The sequence below is a fragment of the Colletotrichum truncatum genome (genome assembly GCF_014235925.2).
Source record: "Colletotrichum truncatum strain CMES1059 chromosome Unknown Contig_0009, whole genome shotgun sequence".
NCBI lineage: Eukaryota > Fungi > Ascomycota > Sordariomycetes > Glomerellales > Glomerellaceae > Colletotrichum > Colletotrichum truncatum.
The window spans coordinates 776,435-799,272 of record NW_027222406.1 but is presented as its reverse complement, the minus strand read 5'-3'; the positions used below and the strand labels follow the sequence as shown (position 1 = coordinate 799,272).

The following is a 22,838-nucleotide window of genomic DNA, read 5'->3' as shown; positions in this document are numbered from 1 at the left end:
GCCTAATGGATGACGGCAGGAAAGTTGAAATCAAGTGGCACCGCCACACTCTTGGTGCAAGGCTGGGCGTGGTCCACTTTGGCTCAGGTGCACGAGCCACATTTCTTACCTAGCCGTTTCACAAGGCTGAGAAGGCGCGACACACCGCGGCGGCGCAGTTACCCCTCGACGACTTCCTTCTGTGTCTGTCACTTTACCGCAATCTGCTTCAAAGTCTTGTGAGCTGCGCTCGCAATCATGTTCTTTGCCAGTTTGTGGACGTAGATTTCCATTGTGGCGATCTCTTTTGGCATGGTCTTCTACTGAACATTCCTTTCATACCCGGTGACTGGTCGCACCCTTACCCACGATGTCGGTCATCCAGAATGAAGAGTATGCACGTCTCAGTGAATCGTTTGGTTGAAATTTATTGACTTTCTGGGTTCATAGGCTGGTCGCGTATCAGCTGCGCTGTGGCTACCTTACAGAAATTGCCGATGGTGTCGGCGAACGCTTGATCACTCTTAATGAGGGGTTCATGAACTCGTCGGCTTTCAAGGCCGTCGCATGGCAAGCAAACCCAGATCTTGTTAAGCGATGCTACTCCCCTCCGATTCCGACTGCTATTGCCTCCGAATACTTTCAGGCACCGCGACAAGCGGGTGTCACCCTTGAAGATGAACCTGATGAGACTGGAATGTTGACAGGCGGGGGCACCGACACGCTGGGACCCGGTATGGCCACTAGAAGGAGGAGACGACGAGAAACACTGGAGGATGACGACAGCAGTGATTTGAGCGATGAAAGTGACGATGATGATCCCAGCCAACGAGCTGCTCAGCAGATTAAGTTCGCGAAGATGCCCGTCAGATCGAGGGCCGGCTCCAGCCCGATTCAGTCCTCCCAAATCAAGCAGTCCCCAGCCTTGTCCCCCCGAGCAGCCCCTGGAGCGCGACGAGGGTCGCAGTCAGCCTTGGAAATTGTCAAGGAGAGGGCTCGAAGAGACACTGTCACTAGTAGCGAAGTATCTTCGGAGAATGAGTTCGATGCCTCTGGATTCCACCGGCAGAGAGAGGCTGCTAGAGCTGCCGCCAAATCTGTTAAGCTCCAGGCCAAGATCATGGAGGAACCCAATATCGGAATCAAGCGGTCAGGTACGGGACTTTTGCCGGAAGAAGAGGAAGACTCGGATGGGTCAGATATGTCTGGGGCATATGTCGAAAGTATTGACTCGGCGTCTATTCTCGATGCCGTCCAAAACCCAGATCCTCCTCCTCACAAACAGGTTGTTGGCACACCTCCTCGAGAATTCACAAGAACATCTACAATCCGAAAGTCGCAAGCACCACCTAGAGTTCTTCGACCGTTACCTCCGCCTCGCCCTATGAGCACTATCCGGCCCATGAGCATGATTCAGCCCAAGAGCTTGTTATCTGCAGCACTAAAGGCAAGAAAGACTAAACCCAAGGTGCCTTTCGAGAACTTTGCGGCACTTTCTGGCCAAGGCGAGAATAACCCCATCGCTGTCCGCATCTATCCTGCATTTTCGGATGATCCCGAGAAGCCATACGAGGTCCTAATACGACGCATGGTGCACCACGGCGAAGGTGGTGACCGGTCTGTCACAGTTGCTGATCTGATTGGGCTCGCCCTTTGGAGATACAACGAGGAAAAGCGACAGCCTCCCATACCCTCAGATAAGACAAACATCAATTGGTGGACATTACGAATGGTGGAGGAAGATGGCGAGGTCGATGATGACTTCCCACCCTTTGAACGGACCAAAACGTTGACCTCTTTCACAACGGCTAACAACCGTGCGGCTGGAAGAATGCGCGCAAACTCCAAGACTCACGACAACTTTGGTCTGGTCATGGCTTCTCAATCCGAATTTAATGAGAATCAGAGCATTACGCCTCAGCCCGAGGAGGAGGAGACGGCTGTAGAAGAAACGGCAGATGAAGATACTACACCTCGCAACACGCCGCAGCCAAATATGCATCAATTTATGCCAGTCTCAGCGGAGCCTCGCCCGAACCCCGTTACGAATACTACCTATCGTCAACAGCATAGTATGTTCGCCGACGCACCTCAGGCGCCTGCTGCCGCGCCAAACCCTAGTCGAGGTCAACAAAAGCTTTTGCGCGTGCACCTTCATTCGACGGATGTGGCTCCTGGGCAACTAGTTACACTGGATACCACCACAGAGACGTACATGGCCGAGGTACTGGATCTTGTGTGTCGTAAGAGACAGCTGGACAAGGCCAATCACGTACTCAAAATGCCAGGTGGAGGCCCTGTGATTTTGCTTGACACCAAGGTCCAGGCGATCGGTAGTCTGTCGGATCTAGAGTTGCATCGGCGACGCTTCGCCACGGACGGCCCGCTTGCCATGACGGGCTCACCAAGTAGCGCTTCGCCGAAGCTCCTTCCCTTCGTGGACGGGCAGCCAGGACGTAAGGCGAAGAAGACGCACATTATGGGCAGCCACCCGCTCGCTCAAGAGGCGATCAAGCAGGCAGAGCTTACTAGTGCCTACCATAAATCGTGGGTTGTCTGGCGCTTGCGTACAGTCCGCATGATTACACAGTCGGAGAAACGATTCGAGATTGATGGAGAGTATGTGCATATCAAGCCGACGACAAGGGATTCCAAGACAACGACGGCGCACATATCACAGGTAATCGGATGCAAGGTGTCAAGCAAGCATCCGAACCAGTTCAAGGTGTGTTTGACATGACAGATTGCCGAGCAGGATCCGTAAGCTGACAAGCCGTGTGCGACAGGTCCTCATTTACCGTGACACCGAGAGTAAACGCTACGACTTCGAGGCCAAGTCGGTCGAGGAAGCGCATGAAATCGTCAACGAGCTGAAGAAGGGTGTATCTCAAGTTATGGGCTAATAGTAACTCCCCGACTAGCCCGCATGAAAATACATGACTTGAGGGTAGAGCGCTTTGTGGACGCGCCGTTATTATCTTCGCCACCCAACAATGGCCTACGCCACGTATTCACCGCCACAGCTGAACACCCTCTTTTTTTTTTCCCCGTCGAGTCAGTGACGTTTTCAACGGCGGGAGTCGCGGTCAGCGGTCGTTCCACAGAATGCTGACATGACCCGGAATTCGGTTGGTTATGACGAGTCCGACCCCGTCCTGCCCAGCAAAAGGGTGATTACGCGTCACCGACTGGCTTGCAGCTTATTTTAGGAAGTGGACTACGCCTTCATGACGGAAGGACGAGAATTATGTAATATACCAAGTCGGAGTAAACTGGACCGACCAGGTCCCCTTCCGAAAGTGGCAGGGGAAGCAAACAGGGAAAACAGGGAAGCAAGAGAGCAAAACAGCACCATTGGCACAACACGCCAATTTGATGGGGTAAGCGGATTTTGGTGTGGGGTACATGTCCAATTAAGGTTCGCATCCTGGCTCCTGCGTCATGCAGATCAATGCGATTGGAGCCGCGGGCCGGAATGCTTGGCGCCGCGGTCGCGCTGCCTTCTGAGGTCGGACTGGGCGGAGGCTAGGCACTCTCGGCTGAGGGGGTGGAAAATACAAGGGGGAGGAGGCAGAAAGGATGATGACACGAAGCTCGAGCGAGATGAGGCAACGAAGGAGGGAAGTCATGGGTTTATGCTGCCTCTGCTAGCTTCCCGTCTCTCATTTTTCTCCGAGCTAAGCGAAATAGTGAATGAAGACAATGACATTGCACGTTGAAACGACGAAAACATGTTTTGCCAAACCACCGTGAGCGGTTGAATATCATGGACGAATGATGGGCCGACCTCGGGCCAAGTGGATGATTGTTCTGACCATAACATATATCCGATGATGCTGCGGTACGACGGATAACCAGGTGAAGAGATCATCCCTGTTTCACCCAAATCATCCGAGGATGAGAGAGAGAGAGAGAGCTGCGTTCTTTGTACAGTGGAACAGTGGGACATTGTGGAACAGTTTTGTTGGGGCGATGCTGGGTGTTTTCCCGATGTCGCCCGCTGTTTGTGCTGCTCACCGACTGATTGGCAGCTGGGTAGCAGTCAAGGCCCCCCGGCTCTTCGACTCTACTTTGTCTATGTGCTGATCTCTCTCGCCATTGTGAAGGTGCATGTAATTTCCAGAGGCCACGACGCAAGAAGTTGTCACACGGAGAATTTGTTTGCAGGAGCAGACGATGCAACTTGAAGCCACTGAACTCCAGCAAGCTCGAAACTAATCATTCACAATCGTCGATTCGAAGTTACGGGGCTAGAACCTCCCGGCCGACAACCAAGTGCTTATTCATGACCAATAGCCAGTAGTTAATCAAAAGGGTAGTTGCATAGACCTCACCTTAATCCGAACTCTACCTGCGTTAGCCTGCGTCTGGCTTCATAGTGGCACGCCCAACAGCAAACGATGCAAATAAAAATCGAAACGAACCGGGTGGTACATCAGACCGCCGTACACACGGAGCCCCGTGAAGAAATAGGGCAATACAGGTCGATCCCCCCCCCCCCCCCCCCAACTACCACTTGCCTTGCATTGCCTACTTACGTTTGCAACTACTGCATCCCAAGGCTGAGCTGAAGCTGAACGGAGCATTTGGGAGGCGCAGAGGGAACGAGATCCTTAACTCCGTACCCGTTTGCTGACGGTACGTAGCGCATTATCCCGCATGATCCGCCAGAAAGGAAGAGAGGCAGGGCTGACGGGATTGCTCGGTGAAGCAACATGCGAAGGTGAAACGCAGTTGCGTCCACTCATCCCTCTGGCCGTCTGATCTGATTATCATTTTTACAGATCCCTTCGGTTTGTGGTACTACGGTCACTGGCAGTCATGTAGCCAAGCGACAATGACCAAGAACCCCAAGAAGCTCCAGACCCGTCCAGTCACGCAACGTCGCCAGCTCCTTTCGCCAAAGAACATGGGTATTTCCCCCAACCGGTTCAGTGTTTCCGACCCATCTCACCCTACTCCACACCTCTCCCCAACCGAAAGTCGCAGGACGTAATATCGCCAAGGGTGCAAGGTCCAGAGAGGACATTGAGATGATTATTTTTCTCTCTCTCTCTCTTTAATCTGAAAAATAAACTGGCCATCAGCCTGATGGTTTTCATTGTTATCACGTCCGCTAGCGGCTTTTTTGCCAATTGGGCGACCAGACAGACAGACGGTACCTGTCACTAGTACGTCATCCGCACAATGTCCTACCCCCGAATGTTCGCGGCAGGGTTTATGTCATCGTTTGTCTTGCCTAGTCTAGACTCCGGCGGCAATAGACCAGAAGGTATAGGCAAAAAGTAGACCGCAATAGTGCATAGCGAGTGTTGTCAAAGATTGGAACCGAGATTGAAGCTTGGGTAAATACGGAGTAATAGATAGGATCAGCAGCAAAGTCTTGCTTTCTGAACCTGTCGGCAGTTCCCTGACCTTGGGTAAATCAGGCTGCAGGCAGAAAGTTTGCCGGTGTTTGTTTGGACTGCACCAGCTGGCACCCGGGCAACTTCGACCACGCTCCCATGGCTCTAGATGGGCTGGCAGAAAGCAGGCATGGCATTTGGCTTTGAGGTCGCATAGGGACCCGTTGAATTGGGCCAGCAGCGATCCGGGGAGCTCAAGCCGGCCAAACATCGGTAGCTTTCCTGCTTTTCCTTGCCTTCCTTTCTTCCTTCCACCTTTCAGGCCCAGCCTCAGTCGTTCAAGACATCGTTGCCTTGAAAGCCTGAAACGTATCAAACCGAGCTCCAGCGAGAACACCGCCTTTGCCTCGTCAACGTCAGCTCCCTTCCCTGCTGGTCGCCTCAAAATGCGTGTGCTGTTTTCTGCATCTGCAGCTTCCTCTATGCATGTTGGAATCCCTCTGTCACTGTGTCTTACAGCAATGCCATAAGGGGGTGGAGACAAGCAGGTTTGAGCCTCGCTATTGGGGGTTATGAGACACGCGAAAAGGTACCCGTTCTGAATTGTGATTTGGACAAACAGACAATGGGCAGAAGGAGAGACAGTGACCCAGGACAAAGGGCTCCGCCCCTCTCCCCGGTTCCAACCAACCAGTCTCGCCCGATGCCTCCACCTCCTGTCGATCGCCCACTCCACCTCGCCTCCTCCGCGCCGCCCTCATCCTTGGCTTCCATGGTGTCATTGGACCATGTGTGCTTTTCTTCCTATGGTCTCCGTATTTCGGTACTCAATATTTGGCTCCCGTTTGTTGACTCCGTAATGATGCAACAAAAGAGAATAGCACCGAGCCAACCCCTGCCCCATTGCCTCAATCCATCCAATGCGTCTCTCCCCCCGAGCCCAGAGGCCCGTCCTATTAACTCATTCATCGAATGCTACGTCGTCACTGGTTATGGAGAACGCGAATCACCTCAAGTGGATGGTGTGGGATGAAAAAATGAACCCTCGCATGCTTCCAAAACTGGAACCCTGAGATACTGTGTGGCTTTGCTACCCGTCCTTTTTCTTCCCGCCTTGATACTATCTTTGGAAATCTGGTTTTACACGCAAGCTAGAGTCGTCTCTGTTGGAATGACCGTTAACCACGGGAACGAACGCCACAATCTGCCTGGGTTGTGTACTAGCATTGTAGTGTACGTATATGGTGCAGCACCAGAGACCCATGTTCCAGATCAAACGGCTCGAGCTAGTTTGGCTAGTGGTGTATAGCGTTCTTTCCACTGAAGACGACGGGGGGCCTCGGTTTTCTTTTCTCTCGCCTCCTCAAGAATCTTCTGTGGGCACCTGGCGTGACTGTCAACTGTGTACTCTTCTTAATTCCTCGGTAAAGTCGGGAACTGGAGCTCTGGGCCCAAAGGAGTACCCATCTCGCCTCGTCTCCCCAGAATGACGAGCCTGAAGCGAGCTTCGTGACGGCAATTCTCATGTGCGGCGCTTCAAAAGAAAAAGCCGACGGATCGTGATCCCAGTTTCAGGCTTGCAGAGGCCCCCGATGATAGGCTCCCTCAGCCACACATAGCCTCATGGCCTTCTCCAGCAGAAATTGACCTCCAAGCTCCCTCAACTCTATAGGAATGCATATGTTGCCGCGGGGATGACGTGAGGATGTGGGTCTCTTGCCCTTTCCGCCTCCCTCTCCATCCAGAGAAGATGGGGCCGGACGACTGAACCACACCGCACGGTATGGCACCAAGACTACCTAGCCGTCATCATCCACCTCCATCCCCTATGCCTGTTGTGCCAGTCTCGGAGTGCCACCCGCGGTCCGCTAAGTTGTTCAACTACCTCGCCTCCAAGGGGGTGGGTGTGTACACGCCAAGCGTGTGCCCAGCAGCATTGTGGATGCTTCCCCCGGTGGTACCTGTCTTCTCTCGGCAACGAGCAGAACAGCCAGGCAGATGAAGAGAAGGGGTGGGAGGAGGGTGTGCGTGGAGGGCGGCGAGACGGACAACTCTTGGCGTCAAACGGGTCTATCGAAAGATATATAAGACTCTTTTCCATGAGCTTGAATCTGCATCTCCCTTTCCTCCACTTTACCAATCAACTCAGCTGTACTCTATCCATTCGAGCATCGAATCTATCAACACCCTATAATCACCAACCTTAAACCTTCAAACCAAACCAAATCAGTCAAAATGCGTTTCTCCGCTGCCTCCGTCATTGCCTTCGCCGCCCTGGCTGCTGTAAGTTGATCTCTTGGACGATTCTTCCCAGGGGAATTCGAGACTAATACTTTTGATAATAGGCCCAGGACCCCGTTCCCACCGTCACCACCCCCACGCTCCCCAGCGTTCCTGGTGCGTCTGACGCCAGCTCCATCATCGCCAGCGTATCCAGCCGCGTCCAGTCCGAGATCGACTCTCTGTCCTCCGCCGCTACCTCCGCCGGCGGCCAGGTTTCTTCCGCCCTTGAGTCCATCAGCGCCGACGCTTCTTCCCGCATCGGATCTTTGAGCTCTGCTTACGAGACTGCCACCGACGCCACCGCTTCTGCCTCCATTTCCTCCGCCATCCAGTCTGTTAGCGACGCTGCCAGCTCCGCTGTCGAGAGCGCCACCCAGACCGGTGAGGCCCAGAGCACCACTGCCCCCGGTGCCGCCCCCGCCCAGACCGCTGCCGTCGCCATGGGCGCTCTCTTCGGTGGTGCTGCCGTCCTCGCCAACCTGTAAATTTGACCTTAAAATAAGAAATAACGCCAAATTTACGGACTTGCTTTTTTCTACGAGGGTGATTTAGCGGAAATGATAGGCAATTCGGTGTGGTAATGGATATTACACAGCATTGTTTGGGAATACTTTTTTTTTTAAAGGGGGGGGAAGGGTCTGATCAGAGATATCATGATGTAATACCAGTACGACTCTGTACATCAAATGAACACCAACGTACATTTTCAAAACCATAACCGTTTACTTCTTTATTTCCGAACCGCCCATTTGTGCATTGTTTCTGACCTATTGATTTTTCAGCTGACCATAGCCCCCCCTGTCCTTGGCTGTCATCCGAGATTTGTGGAAATAGTGATTGCTCCCCCCGTCATTACGCGCCTTGGCTGCTTCTCCTAGCTTGGCTTGAGGAGAACTAGCCTCGGGGTGTGTTGGATTGAAAGCAATAATGGCGACATTATTACCACTGGGTGGCTACAGTAGTGTAAGATGTGATTGTTAGAGGGCGATTCAAAAGTACGAATGTCAGGGCCACGCTTTGCCATCCCAGCTGTACCTCGCATGCCCTGTTGTATCCTGGGCCTTACGTTTCGTCTTCTTTCCAGAGGCCGGCCGACGGGGCGACAAGCAGAAACTGAATCCAAGGTCTTCCGGCCTGCGGCTGCGACAAACGCATCACTGCTTCGCCCATTGTTTCACAGTACCAAAAGCAAGGAGTAGAACATATGATTACGTTAGAATATCGTGTTTTCTTGAAAAGTTGGGAAAAAGTTGCCGAGACAACTTAAAACAATGCTTGCATTTCCTCCCCTTTTCTGATTGCGCCAAAAAGAAATAATTGTGGTCGAAAGGCGATCGGCAAGCTTCCGCTATGCCTTTGACCGGGTATCTGCCCATAATTTGTCGATAATCTGGAAGATTGCTGTGATGTCTTTCATGATAGCATCGTCCACTTGCCCACCAAGTTTTTGCTGCATTTTGTCCGGGTGCCACCGCACTCGCTCCTCACGCAGTTTCGTCGCAAATTCCTTTTCGCCTATTTCCTCCACCGCCAGACCGTTGACGATGAACCGTCGGACTTCTTTTTCGCTGATGTCTCTGCGTCGCCCGCTCTCCACCGGCCATGGAATGCCCTCAACATCGCCAGTCCAGCCTGACCAGCCTTGAACGTAGTCCTCCCAGAGAGATGCCCACATCTTCTTTTTGCGACGCTCTTCCCCACGGCGAAGGCTGCGCTCCATATCCTCCTGGAGCCTCTTATTCCGTTTCTCTTCTTCAGATTTCCGTTTGCGCGCCTCTTCTCGGCGTGCTCTTTCGTCCAATAAACCTTGATGCGTCTTTTCCCACATCTTCTGCCTCACATGCGTGGCATATTCTTCGTCTGTCATGCGCTCTAGCTCGCCTTGTGGTCCAGGCCTCTCGTTAGAGTAGACATGTATTGGTTGTCCGTATACACCTTCCCAGTACGCCGCACCCTCATCATCTGCCATCGCATCAAATAGTGATTCTCGAAAAGCGGCATCCGGGTCGAGTGCATCGGGCTCGTAGGGGTTCGGTGGCGTTGGAGATCGGGATCGTCTGCGATGTCTACGGTGGTGATGGTGACGCCGATGCGAGCGCGAGTCGCCATCCTCGCGTTCTCTATGACGGTGCGATCTGGAGCTTGAATGTTTCGACTTTAAGCGTATGCGTGACGACCTAGGACGCAGGTTTTCATCCTCGTCCGCAGCTTGTTCCCGCGACTGTGCCTCGTCGGCCGTACTATTCTTCGTATGTTCTGTTGTGGCTTCGTGACTCTCCTCGGGGTTTATTGACGAGAGGATGCGCCGCCGTCGCGGCGATGATGTTGGACTTGTCATGGTGCATGCCGTATGAGCGCGACAAACGAGGGTCGTCGAAATTTATGTTGCGATTGTTTGAAGTGAATAAGGTTTACAGGGAGAGGTCGAGGGGTCGTCATGGGCTGGGTTGACGTCGTAGTTTTGTCTTATCTTATCTTGCGGCGTTGATGGTTTCCTTGTTGCGGGGCTTGGCATTTTTGTTGGGCCAGTCCTGCCGCTCCCGGCACGATAAGGTTAAGCCTCTCCATACTAACAATGCCCACCCCGGACGAGGAAGGTACATATTCCACGTGTTTTGAGCCTTAGCGGGTTGTAACGTTGTCCATTTGTGCAACGGTCAGCGTCCACGTATGGCGATGCCATTGCCCTAACATGTCGTCCTTCGTTTCCCACTCGCTCATAATATGGTTCACCAGAGGCTTAACAGTGCCACTTAACACGGATAGCTGCTACACAGCTGATTATGATTTATGGGGCAAGCATCATCTTATGAGCCCTTGTACAAGATTTCTGTTATCTGTGTGAAGAGATCAAGCAACTGGACTATGAGAACAGCTTCACTCTACGCTTGAATAGTTCAGATCGCTCGCTCTCATTGACTATTTATCCCGTTGATTCAACAGCAACTTACTTAACTGTCGTGAAGCCAACCAGCCCAGACATCCGGTGGCTAGTCTGTTTCCATCTTATACTCTCAGTCTTGATCTTGGTCGGATTTCTGTGTGTACAATCACTGTTCTTAGGATAGAGATCGAGTATGAGGTTCAAACTTTCTTTCGAGGGCCATCACTGCTCTTTATTAGTGGCGCCTCGTCTCCTAGATTATTGCACTGGATTTTTTTCCGTTTCTCTTCGCTATGGTTCAACAAATACCCTACAACTGTTACGCCTAACAGTAATAGAGATAAGGAAGATCTGCAGGCCATGCAACTGGGAGGCCAATTAAGTGCAGGATTGGCTTGTGAAATCACCAGTTAAGCCATGCTCTTTTTTCAGAATGTCTTTGCTTGCTCCTGGGACACCCAGCAGTATTACTTGCCGAACATGCAAGACATTTCCTGCCACGTTAGTGTTGTATCTTACCGTCTGCCTGCTTGAGTTGACCAAGAAGCCATATACCAGCTCACCGAGGTGAACTCTTCCAAAGCTCAACCTTTCACGTCCTTCCCATGGAGCAGACAAGGTTACCCGCTCGCGTGTTGGAGGCAACACTCATTTGAAACGAATGGCCACTTGTCGCGCTCATAACATGGCAAACAAAATTCTAATAGCCTTCCCCGTGTCTGTACGGCCATACCTTGCTGCCTGTTACGCCGCAGGGAACCCTAACTGTGAAACCGAAGACGTTGGTTCTCTAATTCAGCATCGCCATGGACAGCCATACAGCATGTTTGCAACGGTAACTCGGGATTTATTGGAATCAAACCGGGTTATAAGCCTCCACCACAAAAGTAGTCTTACACAATGTTTCGTAAACCTGAGGTTTGGTTTGCAGTTGTCTAGTTTGCAGTTGTCTATCAGAACTCAAAAGCCTCCAATTTGTCTCTGGAGAAGTCATCAGCGCAACCTAGCGACACGAGACAAGAAAGTCGATAGCGTAGGCAACTAATGTCACAGCCCAAAGACGATGAACGCTTCAGCATAAAATCATGGCTAAACATTCTGTTGAGCTAGTACACATTTACCAGCAGCACCAGAAGTTGCCAACCCATGTACTACAAATGACTCGTCCACATAAAACCTGCGATATTGAGCCAAGTCTCAAAAGTCCGCGTTAGAGAGCGCTTCATCGGTCGACTTAATTGCCCGTCATATTGCTGTTGTTGTCACAGTATCGAAGCCGTCGCTTTGATTCAGGTTGTCTAAATATCTCCATCCATTGTGGAATCAAAGAGAATCCAGCTTGAATAGGCGCCATCCAGAGCTGAATGTTATTGCACTGGAATACATCGAGAACAGTTTATATACCATAGTAACAATACGGTCAAGTACTGTGACGGCGTAGGAAAACCCTTGGAGTGACAAACTTTCGCAATCCCAACAGACAGGTTGCTATGGTCTGTTCCAGACAGAGATATTTTGTCAAGCTGAAAGGATCATTTGGGAAAGTCGGCAGGAACATCAAAGTAAGGTTTGCCGTCTCATTGGCTTTTAGACAACCAGCAGAACTGACCGCTATTCGGACAGATGAGCATGTCTGGCAGGCAAAGTTGGTTTTTAAGTCGTCGGCATTGAGGTATCAGTTGGTTTCATTGAGGCGGCAGGTAAACTGTGGTATCAAATAAAACTCATTGCGCAAACTCGAGTTGGTCGTACCAGATCCCTTAACAACGTCCAATCGATATCATTCTCCAGCAGCAGCGTTTCCATTGCAGCTTTGACACCATGGCCCAAGGTGAGTCTTCAGCAACAAATGAGAATTCCGTGGACCATACCCAGGTGCCCCTATCCGTGGTCTGATCAAACTAAAATTGGATCATACGCCCTGAATATAGAATGCGGCCAACATTCTGTTGAACAGCCTCGAATCGTATGAAGTTACAGCTCTCACTCTCAAGGTGATTCATAGTGGCAGCTAGCGTGGTAAAATCTTTGAGGCAAGCTCTACTAGGACAATGGTACATTGGTTGCTAATGTGCCGGTGAGTTAAGATGCTGGTCGAGCGAGAATCGCCTCCCAAACAAGGCACTACACAAGTAGCACTGATACGCATTTGGTCTGTGATTGTATGCGCGTTCTGTGGCAGTGTAGCTCGGCGAGCCGTGAAATTCTAGTAGTTTTTTAGAAATGACATCGTCCGGGTCTCGGCGGCGGATGGCAAGGTAGAGATCGTCACGGTTCAAGGGGGCATTGGGACAACACCCTCTTTCGAGATGATGGGCCAGGCCGGTTGCGCAGGACCGATCGACTCCACAAAACGGGCAAGAGAGGCCCGATGCGCGGTGAACAACGAACTTCCGATGCTATTTCATGTTAGAATGCCGAATGCGAAGCCAAGAACACGGTCAAAAGACCTGGTCAATAGCATTCCAGCAAGAGAAGTCCCTCTTGCAGGGACCACAGTGCCAATGTTGTCCCGCTTCGTGCTCCCATTGCTCATCGTCATCAGAAAAGTATTCGTCGCATTTGACACATTTGAACCTAGGCTGAAAGTGGCCGGTGTCATCACAGTGTTGGTCTCTAGCGCACCAGCCGGATGGGAACACGCGCCAACAAGTACCACATGTAAGTAAACACCATTATTATTCCAACTTGATAGGGCTGAATCTAGGGAGGAATGTAGCAGAGAGATGAAGGGAGATAGTAGCAAGGCAGTAACACTTGTCGCACATTGCGGGGTTGGTTGATTGATAAAGGGTTCACAAACGCTCAGACCTGGGGTAGTTATCAACAAAAAGCAACGATGCATACGACGACATCCGACCAACCACTAAAATGTCTTAGTGATTGGGGTTCGCTGCAAGCCGGAACTCAACAGTCTTTGCCGAAGGTATACTACCAGGCTCATGTATTGACGTTACCAATTGTGGAATCTTCTGTATAACCGCACCTGGAGCGATGTAAGCGCGATTGTTACTAATCCCCGAATATTTTTACTGTGAGAAACCGTGTTGCCGACGCGACTCAGCTACTGAACAAGCTCAATGATTTGTGCATGCATCGGAGGTACCGGATATGTATCGCAAAAGGCCGAATGCGGGACAGGCTTCAATGCAGGCCGTCATAGCTCCCCACTTTTCCCTGAGCTAAACTGCGGTGTGCCCTGTGGTTGGGTGGCCTAGCAGTAGCCGTTTCCACTGCTCGTGGTCGCCGGACCCGAAAGTAGCTGACAAACCATGCAGCGTCACTGTGACCCTCGCATTTTGGAACCTCCTCCCACCACACCTCTTTTGCTCGACACTCGCGGCACGTCGCATCCAGTCCTCGACTCGACTCGGCCGTCCCTCCAAAAAGTTTTTCCCCACCACGATAGGGTCGCCAGAGGCGTTTATTTTTGTTTCCGCCATATATATATAAAGATTTGAAAAATACAGCAATTGAGAAACGACGCCAATCTCGAGTCCTACCGCAACCGCAATATCCCCAGCGTTCGTTTTGTCTGCCTTAGCATGCACTGACAGGCGAGCTTGGGGAACCGTAAAGCATTCAACATGGACTATTCCGACTATTCGTCGCAGCGCGTCCTGCACACGGGATCGTTTACGGGATTCCATCGCCTGGGATCACTCGGCAGTCACTACCTTTCCGCGACCGACCATATCAAGCAGCCGCTATGCGGCAACGAAGAGGGATGGGGCCCATTGAGTCCGATCCGTTACGACTTCACACCCTGCTTCATTGATGTTTGGATAGCTTCAGTAGCAGTATTTGGTGTTGTCTTTGGAACTCTCGCTATATCGTGGCTTCTCTTGCGCAAGAGACCGTCTGATGCTCCCAAAGACTGGCATTTTTGGGCAAAGCAGGTGAGTCTTGCCCACCCCTGTTTCCCCCGGTTCGGTATGCTGACATGTCGCCTCTTCAGACACTACTCGGACTTATCATCGCCGATGTCGTCGTGCAACTCGTAATTCAAATAATCAACTACCCCGGAATCTGGTTCGGTGACTTCAGGTTTTGGACCACAGTTGTCACCATCCTTTCCCTCGGTATCATATTCGCTATCCAGTGGCTCGAACATGCGCGGCTGCGAAACGCGAACGGTGTTGTCCTGTTCTACTGGCTTTTCCTCTTAATCGCTTTCGCCGTCAAGTTCCGATCCCTCATCTCCCAGCAGCTGTACGTTAAGAACCAAGCCTACTTCATCACTTATACTGTCGGCTTTGGACTTTCCATTGTAGAGTTCTTGCTCGAGTGGTTGTGGCCGAGGAAAGTGAGCGCATACGAAGCTTTGATCGACGAAGAGGAATGCCCGGTTGAGTATGCGACCGTATTCTCCCTCTTGACTTTCTCGTGGATGACCCCTTTGATGCGCTATGGATACAAGCAATATCTCACCGAAGATGATCTTTGGGGACTCGCTAAGAAGGATCAAACGAAGAACACTGGAGATGCCTTCCAAGATGCCTGGGAATACGAGTTGAAGCACCGCAAGAACCCTTCGCTGTGGCTTGCCATGTTCCGAGCCTACGGCGGCCCCTACGCGGTGGCAGCGCTGTTCAAGATTGTCAACGACGTTACCCAGTATATTCAGCCGCAGTTACTCAAGCTCCTCATCGCCTTTGTAGCCTCGTACGAACCGAAGAACGGCAAAGAGGAGCAGCCTGTTATCTGGGGTGCTACGATTGCACTGGCTATGTTCGCATGTGCCACACTTCAAACTGCCATGATTGTAAGTGCCATGAGTAGTAGTATCCTGAAGATGCATCGACTAACAAGTGATAGCACCAATACTTCCAACTCGCATTCGTCACCGGTATGCGTATCAAGGGTGGCTTGGCATCTGCTATTTACAAGAAGTCCATGAAACTGTCGAACGAGGGCCGGTCCTCTAAGACGACAGGTGACATTGTCAACTACATGGCTGTTGATGCCCAGCGTCTGCAGGATTTGACTCAGTTCGCCCAGCAAGTTTGGTCTGCCCCATTCCAAATCATCATCTGCATGGTTTCTTTGTATCGATTGGTTGGTTGGTCCATGCTTGCTGGCATTGGTGTTATGATCATCATGATGCCCGCTCATGGCTTCATCGCCAGACTTATGAGAAACCTGCAGAAGGAGCAGATGAAAAACAAGGATAAGCGCAGCCGGCTAATCAACGAAATCATCAACAACATGAAGAGCATCAAGCTTTACGCTTGGGGGGCTCCCTTCATGAACAAGCTGAACTTCGTTCGAAATGACCTCGAGCTGAAGAACCTGCGCAAGATCGGAGCGACGCAAGCTTTCGCCAACTTTACGTGGAGTACTGCTCCATTCTTTGTGTCTTGCTCAACCTTCACCGTGTTCGTTTTGACTCAGGACAAGCCTCTGACGACTGAAATTGTCTTCCCCGCGCTCAGTAAGCTCTTCCCGCCGAACACCAAAACCAAGCAACTACTGACATAGATCACAGCGCTCTTCAACCTGCTCACATTCCCTCTGGCTGTCCTTCCGATGGTTATTACCTCTATCGTTGAAGCCAGTGTTGCTGTCGGCCGTCTGACTTCTTTCCTCGTAGCCGAGGAGATCCAGCCTGACGCGATTACGATCAAGCCTGCCCCTGAAGAAATGGGAGAGGAGACTGTCATCATTCGTGAAGGAACATTTTCCTGGAACCGTCATGAGAGTAAAGAGGTCCTCAGGGAGATCGATTTCACCGCTTACAAGGGCGAACTTTCTTGCATTGTTGGTAGGGTTGGCGCTGGCAAGTCTTCCTTCCTTCAGAGCATCTTGGGCGATCTTTGGAAAGTAAAGGGCGAAGTACAGGTCCATGGAACAGTGGCATACGCATCCCAAAGTGCTTGGATTCTGAATGCCACTGTCAAGGAAAACATTGTTTTCGGCTACCGTTTCGATCCTGATTTCTACGAAAAAACTGTCAAGGCCTGCGCCCTCATCGACGACTTTGCCCAACTCCCTGATGGCGATGAGACAGTTGTAGGAGAGAGAGGCATTTCTTTGAGTGGTGGGCAAAAGGCACGTGTGGCTTTGGCCAGAGCGGTATATGCCAGAGCGGATATCTATCTCTTCGACGACGTCTTGTCTGCGGTGGATTCCCACGTGGGACGACACATCATTGAGAACGTACTCGGCCCCAGAGGTCTTCTCAGTACCAAGACCCGTATTCTCGCGACCAACGCTATCGCCGTCCTGACAGAAGCAAGCTACATTACCATGCTCAGAGACGGCGAAATAGCCGAGCGGGGAACGTACAAGCAGCTTGTGGCAATGAAGGGTATGGTTAACGACCTTATTAAAACTGCTGGACAAGAATCAGGTTCCTCCTCATCAGCCAGCTCAAGCAGTTCCAGTAGTGAGACGTCTACTGTTATTGAAGCTGAGGGTAGCAGTCAAGAAAAGAATGAATTGGAAGAGGCTCAAGAGCGTCTGCCTGAGATGGAACCCATCAAGACTGGTGCCGCCATGAAAAACAAGCAGCGATCCTCAAGCATGGCAACACTTCGCCGCGCAAGCACTGCTAGTTTCAGAGGACCCCGTGGCAAGCTCACCGATGAGGAAATCGCTGGCAGCAAGACCAAGCAGGCCAAAGAGCATTCTGAACAAGGAAAGGTTAAGTGGGAAGTCTACCTTGAATATGCCAAGAACAGCAACACTGTGGCCGTCGTCATCTATCTTCTCACTCTTATTGCCTCTCAAACAGCAAACATCGGTGCCAACGCTTGGCTCAAGACTTGGGCCGATGCCAATTCAAAGACTGGCAAAAACCTCAACGTTGGCATGTACATTGGAATTTATTTCGCCTTTGGCATTGGGTCCTCGCTCTTGACCGTCGTACAGACGCTCATCTTGTGGATCTTCTGTTCCATTGAGGTAATTTTTATGTTTGCTGTGTCACAATTACAGTTGCTAACGAAACGACAGGCATCGCGAAAGTTGCACGAGAGAATGGCCAACGCTATCTTTAGGTCCCCCATGTCATTTTTCGATGTGACGCCTACTGGTCGCATTCTGAACCGATTCTCCAGGTTTGACACCTGCATTATATCTAGTTCCGCAAACCAGACACTAACTAGCCTGCAGTGATATTTACAGAGTCGACGAGGTCATTGCAAGGACTTTCAACATGCTGTTTGTTAACGCCGCTCGGTCTGGCTTTATCTTGGGAGTTATTGCCATTGCCACCCCCCCTTTCGTAGGGATGATCATCCCCATCGGCTTCATGTACTACTGGATCCAGCGGTACTACCTCCGCACCTCTCGAGAGCTCAAGAGACTTGACAGCGTCACCAAGAGCCCCATCTATGCCCACTTCCAAGAGTCTCTCGGAGGCATTTCTACCATCCGAGCCTACAGACAACAGCAAAGATTCGAGCTCGAGAACGAGTGGCGCGTGGATGCCAATCTTAAAGCGTATTTCCCCTCTATTAGCGCCAACCGCTGGCTGGCTGTTCGGCTTGAGTTTATTGGCGGCTTGGTTATCATGGCTGCTGCTGGGTTTTCTGTTGTCTCTGTGGCAAACCACAGCGGCCTGGATGCCGGTTGGGTCGGTCTCGCCATGTCCTACGCTCTGCAAATTACAACATCTCTCAACTGGATTGTCCGTCAGACAGTCGAGGTCGAGACGAACATCGTGTCTGTTGAGCGTGTCCTGGAGTATGCTCGTCTGCCCAGCGAGGCTCCTGAGATTATTAAGAGCAACAGGCCGCCAGTTGCCTGGCCTGCGAACGGCGCTCTTGAGTTTAAGAACTACAGTACCCGGTACCGCGAGGGCCTGGATAATGTTTTGAAGAACATCAACCTCAGCATCAAGTCACATGAAAAGATTGGTGTTGTTGGCCGAACAGGAGCGGGCAAGTCTTCATTGACTCTGGCACTATTCCGAATCATAGAGCCAACTGCCGGTCATATCAGTATCGACCAACTGAATACCTCCTCAATTGGCCTGTTGGATCTGCGTAGAAGACTAGCGATTATTCCACAGGACGCAGCCCTTTTCGAGGGCACTGTCCGGGACAACTTGGATCCCGCCAACGTGCATGATGACACTGAGCTTTGGAGCGTGTTAGGTAAGTAATACAGAAGAGAGCAGCCGTCTCTCTCCGACCCAATCGTCGAGAAACCCCTCACACCCCATCTTTGAGGGGTTACCTTCTTTACCCCTCCCACAGCACGAATTGGAGCTAATGCGCCGTGCTATCATAGAACATGCCCGGTTGAAGGACCACGTATCCAACATGGACGGCGGCTTGGACGCGACGATTAACGAAGGAGGTAAGCTATTTTCCTTGTTTTCCTCGGCTTTAATCGGCTTTGAGCCTTCGATCATTTCAAATCATCCTTTCGCAGCTGTCTGTAGCCTTGTGCTCCAGAATACCTATGACGACTGGTTAGCTACTTTGGACTGTGTCCGAGGAGAGAATGATAGTCACCTTTCATATGCATATGTTGCCGCATTTAGAATCCCCTGCATGATCTCCCGCGCATGCAGTCGAGGTCTCGTGCTGGCTTATCACATCATGTTTACCGTTTCGTTACGCTGCCTGGACTAACATCCAGATAAGCTGCTTGAAGAATGGGAGACGCTGACTCAACCCGCGAATCTGTAGGCTCGAACCTCTCACAAGGACAGCGACAGCTCGTGTCGCTTGCCCGCGCCATGCTGACACCCTCCAACATCCTCGTCCTTGACGAAGCCACGGCCGCCGTCGACGTCCAGACGGATGCCATGCTGCAGACGACACTGCGGTCACCAATCTTTGCCAACCGCACCATCATCACCGTCGCTCACCGCATTAACACCATCCTTGACAGTGACCGCATTGTGGTGCTCGACAAGGGTGAAGTGGTCGAATTTGACACCCCGCAAGAGCTCATCAAGAAGCAGGGCGTATTCTACGGCCTGGTCAAGCAGGCCGGTCTGGACACTGATTCGTGAGAACAGACTACGGTACCATCGGTAAACATGTTACAAAAAAGAAGAAAAAATATATAACACAAAATTTTAAAGATGGAAGGAGAAAAGGGAAAAGCGCGTGGGCTTGTGTTACCCACAATGTATTGTTTGTATGGTCTATAAGAAAAGAACTGGGTTGGAAGATTGCGTGGATGGATGACACAGCATCGTCAGCCTTGTAGATTTACCCGTGAAGACTTGATCAGCATTCCGTCTACCTTCGTGTACCTTGAATGCCATATGTGTGTGTGTGTGTGTGTGTGTGTGTGTGTGTGTGCGTGTGTATGAGTGCGCGCGTTTGTGCCAGGCAATGTCCGACGGAGAAACGATATTAGTTCCTTTAGCCGAAGTTGGGATAACGTCATCCTGTGCGTCGTAGAGCTAGCCAATTGCCCAACTGTCCACCCACCCCCGCAAGCGAAGATTCGGTTCGTATCCGGCGGCCGTCCTGGGGTCCCCGGCACACCCTCACTTTTGCTGAAGGTGGTCATGAAGAATTTTGGGCTTCTCAGATGCTTAGTTGCGCCCTTGTGTAACGTGAGTTTATGGCTGGCTAGGGACTTTCTTGTGTAACGGCAGATGGGCAGAAGCGGCATTTTGTGGCTCTGGCTCTGTAGCGGGACAGAGGAGATGGTGTCCGAGAGGATGGCGGACTGCCTAGAGATGGATGTTGTGGAACCATTGGTTGTTGCCGGAGGTGGCGGCTATCCCAATTTTTTCGCGGAGCTACTTGTAATGGCCGTGTGAGGAAAGGGTGTCGCCAAGCTGTATTTTCTAGTCAATTGGGCTCGGTGCCTAAAATGTTGGACTCGCAGCTGTGGTTTATCGGTGTGGAAAGAACATCACCGATCCTTAAAAGCGTCGGCATGCGGCGATGTGCCCGAGCCTGGGTCTAGTGGATGGGTAGTGTCTGGGTGAGATATCGAGATACAGATGCCAATCATGTTGCTGGTGTTCCGGACTCTAGTTTCCTTTGGGTTCTAAGCCGTTCTTGCTATCTTTCTAGCTGGGCTTTTGGGGCAGGATTACTGATCAAGAAGCTTCCATTCGGCTATACTAAGATTCTTTAATTTCAGAGCGACAATGGCATCATGGCTGGTTACAGGAATGAAAGCATCCATTCAAGCTCTACGCTCAACATACAGTGTTCTTTTACAAAAGAAAGACTTGTACCAATTGACAGCTTGTCGAGTAATGGATTTACGGAGGTAGACAAGACAACTGTTACGGTTACATCTGTTGGCAAGTTGATCAGAGACACATGCCTAGATGATGGAAACCGGGGATGCCGATGCAGATGTGCTTGTCAGACTCTCAACTGCATGCCAATCGATATGAGGACTCACCCTCCTACTCGGCCATAGCCATTGTTATCGTCCGGTACACACAACTTTTTACCATTGAATAAGCGTAGAAGACCGCGGCCCGAAGGGCAGTATGTACAGAATCGCAGAGCTGGCAGCCGTGAAACATGAGGATTCTTTTGAATGGAGACAACCAAAAGCAAACATCTACCCTCGCACAAAGGTGATGCACTGCAAATAGAACAACAGTAACACGCCAACAAAGCAGTTGATACTACTTTAACAGTCGCCCCAATTTGTGTGTCAACTTGACCAGTCACGCTAATGGAAATGTTGGCCAGGTCGCGGAACCCTCACGTTATGAGACGAAGTAAGGGTTCTGGGCATTTGTGCTGTCACCGGGCGTAGTAGTCTCCCTTTTATTTCATTCGCTTGATGTCATTTCCTGTACAATCATCGAGGACCGTTCAAGATGTTGACTCGGACATAGAATAGTACATAGTCTAGATGAAAGAAAAAGACCCAAAGCTATCCTTGTTTCAAGTTATCTACCTCCCGTGTTTTATATCTGATTAGCACCAGGTGAAGGAATATTCAATTGATCTGGTTCGACTATTTTGCAGCTTTGACAATTAAGTGCAATTTTCCAGGACGTTTATAGAACAAAAAGACAGTATATCCGAGATACTGAGTGTACTTCATATCTTCATCTACGTTGGCTCCAAATGGAACCTAAGATGTTCGATAGGCCCCAGTATGTGTTCTCGCGAACCAGTATGCTTCACTGCCGAAGGTTCGGACTGTGTTTAGCCGAAGTATCCCCTCGCAATAGCAGGCATTACAACATATCCCGACTGCCCCAAAAAGAAGTTCGTGCATGGAGAGCGGCTGGAACAGACAATCTTTAGTCAAAGTGAATGCCAGCAGCTGAGATAGTATCGAAGCATTCCACATGGTTGCATAAAATCTTACATCGCCATCGATATCTGCCCACAGCTTTATCACTCCATAGTTGCCTTAAGCCGCAGGTGTGAATCATCAGTTGGGTGGTCTGCTGATGCTTCCTCAACAGCCGGCGTGGGTAGACAATGGCACAGCCTAAGGAGTTCACCGCCAAGCCACTTCTCTCGCGAACAAAACCAGAGAGGATCACGCCATTTCTCTGTTACCAGAAATCAACAAGTATAGTAGTGATCCAGTGCCCTTTTGACCGAAATTGTTGGGTCTACATGGGATGCATATAATCAGCAGTATTGCGCAGATGGCGCAATTGACAATTGGAGCGAGTCCGCTGGCGCCCATACCGTACAGCCAAGAACTTCGTGAGGCTCGCGAAGGCGATTGAGGTGACTATGCAGCGCGAAATCATCAACATCCTTCATTGAGCCAGCTACGCCTCGATCGCGTCGATATCAGATAGGTGCTCCCCACAGCCGTCACGTGTGGTCAGCAGCTGTCGCGCACCAAAGCGGCGAAATGGCCTTACGGCGTCCTGGCATCGCCGCCACGTCTCGTTTTGGATCCGCGTTCACGAGAATGTCGATTAAACGGACATCGAAGCAAGATGGTGCTGGGCATGAGAACATCGAAGAAAACTCGGTACCCTTAGTGTGAGATATCATCTTCTTTTGCGATGGGATTTGATGTGTAGCTAGTCCAGGCCTGATATAAGCACCGGGGCTTCGCAATAGCTACACAAGCTTCCACCAGCAAGATATTAATGTTGGTTCAATATGTATGGGACTTGGGCGACATAATAAGATATATGGACGCCATCAGATCATCAACCAGAAGATTCATAGAACCAACTATGGAAAGTGGACGAGCTACGAGGCTTTCGGTACCTTTGTTGCCACATTCTTCGCCAGAGACATCGTGATGGCGAATACACTCCATTGCCGAGTGACTTCAAGCAGGTGATTGGAATGCTGGAGAGGCCCTCTGTATGCAAAGTATCAGTTATAGGTCCAAATAAAATCCTCAGCAATGCGGTGGAAATTCTCTACCCGGTGAGTTGATGCGTCATGGTGGATTATGACGGGAGACATGAGTTG

General features: G+C 50.9%; 4 protein-coding genes across 4 annotated transcripts; 3 read left to right on the top strand and 1 right to left on the bottom strand.

The window, feature by feature from the left end:
* Nucleotides 1–349: 349 nt before the first annotated feature.
* On the top strand, nucleotides 350–2,719 carry CTRU02_212744 (stress-activated map kinase-interacting protein; the record flags this gene model as incomplete). Its single annotated transcript, XM_036723418.1, has 2 exons — nucleotides 350–372; nucleotides 430–2,719. The coding sequence occupies 2 exons, from the start codon at nucleotides 350–352 to the stop codon at nucleotides 2,717–2,719; spliced, it is 2,313 nt and encodes a 770-aa protein (XP_036584694.1).
* A 4,840-nt stretch (nucleotides 2,720–7,559) lies between these two features.
* CTRU02_212742 (uncharacterized protein) lies at nucleotides 7,560–8,092 on the top strand (the record flags this gene model as incomplete). Its single annotated transcript, XM_036723419.1, has 2 exons — nucleotides 7,560–7,607; nucleotides 7,670–8,092. 2 exons carry the CDS (start codon nucleotides 7,560–7,562, stop codon nucleotides 8,090–8,092), a joined length of 471 nt encoding a protein of 156 aa, XP_036584695.1.
* An 863-nt stretch (nucleotides 8,093–8,955) lies between these two features.
* CTRU02_212743 (uncharacterized protein) lies at nucleotides 8,956–9,945 on the bottom strand (the record flags this gene model as incomplete). The annotated part of the gene is made up of 1 exon (XM_036723420.1): nucleotides 8,956–9,945. The coding sequence occupies one exon, from the start codon at nucleotides 9,943–9,945 to the stop codon at nucleotides 8,956–8,958; it is 990 nt and encodes a 329-aa protein (XP_036584696.1).
* A 4,936-nt stretch (nucleotides 9,946–14,881) lies between these two features.
* CTRU02_212741 (ABC metal ion transporter) lies at nucleotides 14,882–19,462 on the top strand (the record flags this gene model as incomplete). Its single annotated transcript, XM_070205901.1, has 7 exons — nucleotides 14,882–15,256; nucleotides 15,310–15,925; nucleotides 15,980–17,397; nucleotides 17,449–17,552; nucleotides 17,608–18,593; nucleotides 18,730–18,798; nucleotides 19,134–19,462. The coding sequence occupies 7 exons, from the start codon at nucleotides 14,882–14,884 to the stop codon at nucleotides 19,460–19,462; spliced, it is 3,897 nt and encodes a 1,298-aa protein (XP_070060294.1).
* Nucleotides 19,463–22,838: the final 3,376 nt, after the last annotated feature.